Source organism: Leptopilina boulardi, unplaced genomic scaffold, assembly GCF_019393585.1.
Source record: "Leptopilina boulardi isolate dan_hultmark-lab unplaced genomic scaffold, ZJU_Lbou_2.1 LbouV2_125, whole genome shotgun sequence".
NCBI classification, from domain to species: domain Eukaryota; kingdom Metazoa; phylum Arthropoda; class Insecta; order Hymenoptera; family Figitidae; genus Leptopilina; species Leptopilina boulardi.
In genome coordinates, this window is record NW_026137669.1 from 51223 (window position 1) to 52639 (window position 1417).

General features: G+C 35.2%; 1 protein-coding gene across 1 annotated transcript; it reads left to right on the plus strand.

The window, feature by feature from the left end:
- Nucleotides 1-465: 465 nt before the first annotated feature.
- Nucleotides 466-918, plus strand: LOC127291128 (uncharacterized). The gene has a single exon (XM_051320051.1). The coding sequence runs from the start codon at nucleotides 466-468 to the stop codon at nucleotides 916-918; it is 453 nt and encodes a 150-aa protein (XP_051176008.1).
- The last annotated feature ends 499 nt before the right edge of the window (nucleotides 919-1417 follow it).

The following is a 1417-nucleotide window of genomic DNA, read 5'->3' on the forward strand; positions in this document are numbered from 1 at the left end:
ATAGAAAAATGTGAATTACGTAAAATTAATCCCGTCATCATAAGAAATAATTTTAATCGGTGTAAAAACAATCCTTATCAATTGTTTGACAAAAATTTTGGTTGAGCAAAACTTTTGAGACTTACTGCCTATTGTCTAAGATTTATTTGTTTATATCGGAAGAACAGAACGGTAACGTCTTCTAAATTTTTAAAGACTTCGGAACTAAATAATTCAAAAATATTCTCGTCGAAACATGTTCAAGGTCAGTGTTTCTTTGATGAAGTCCGTGATTTAAATAAAGAAAATGGCGAGGATTCTATAAAAAGCAGTAGTTCTATCAAATCTTTTACCCCCTATTTAGATGGAGATGGAGTATTAAGGGTTACTGGGCGTTAAGGTGATGCTCCAATATCCTGGAATGCAAAAAATCCTATAATACTACCAAAACACAAAATCAGTGAATTTAGTATTGAATCAGTTCATATGCGAGCTTTACACAGTGGACCACAATTGACACTTTTTCTCCTTCGTCAGGAATTTTGGATTATAGGTGATAGAAATTTAATACGTAAAGTTTTTCACAATTATGAGGTGTGTGCTCGTCAGAATGCTGTTGGTTTATCTCTACTGATGGGAGACTTACCAGCACACAGAGTAAATCTTTGTAGAGTTTTTTTACATACCGGCCTAGATTATGCTGGATCCATCCAAGTAAAATCAACTAAAGGTTCCCAAAAGGCTTATATCGCCTTGTTCATTTGTTTGTCAACTAAAGCAGTTCATCTAGAACTAGTTTCGGACTACAGTCAGAGGGATTTTTGTCAGCCTTTAAGAGATTTGTTTAGCGTCGAGGATTACCATCAGATTTATACAGCGATAATGGCACGAACTTCCAAGGTGCTGATAAAGATCTTAGAGGAAATTTTCAGACTTTAATGAAAAATCAGGAGATTCGTGCGTTTGTCGTTCATGATAAAATTAATTGGCACTTTATTCCCCCTTATTTCCCCCATTTTGGAGGGTTATGGGAGGCTGGGATTCAAAGTGTCAAATAGCATCTTCGACGTATGACAGGAACTACTCCAAAATCAAAATGGAGATTAGGACCAGGAAAAAGATGGTCTTGTGACAGCTGTCACCTTGAGAACCCAAAATGGATTCTATAAAAGACCGCTTTCAAAAATCTGTTGTTTTCCAACTGCTAAAGATTAATTTCTGCATGGGGGGCGGATAATGTTAATCAACTAGTTTTATGTTTTAATCTTTTTCGTTGTCAATAATTAATAAGATGATAATCGTTCCCTTTAAAGGAAAGAGGCGGGCGGTATGTTGGCGCATTCAAGGTTAATTGTTGATGTTTGTTTAATGGTGAAGGTTGCGTTTTTGCCTTTTGTGTGTTATTAATTATTATTAATTTTCTGTGTTTTGATCTGTT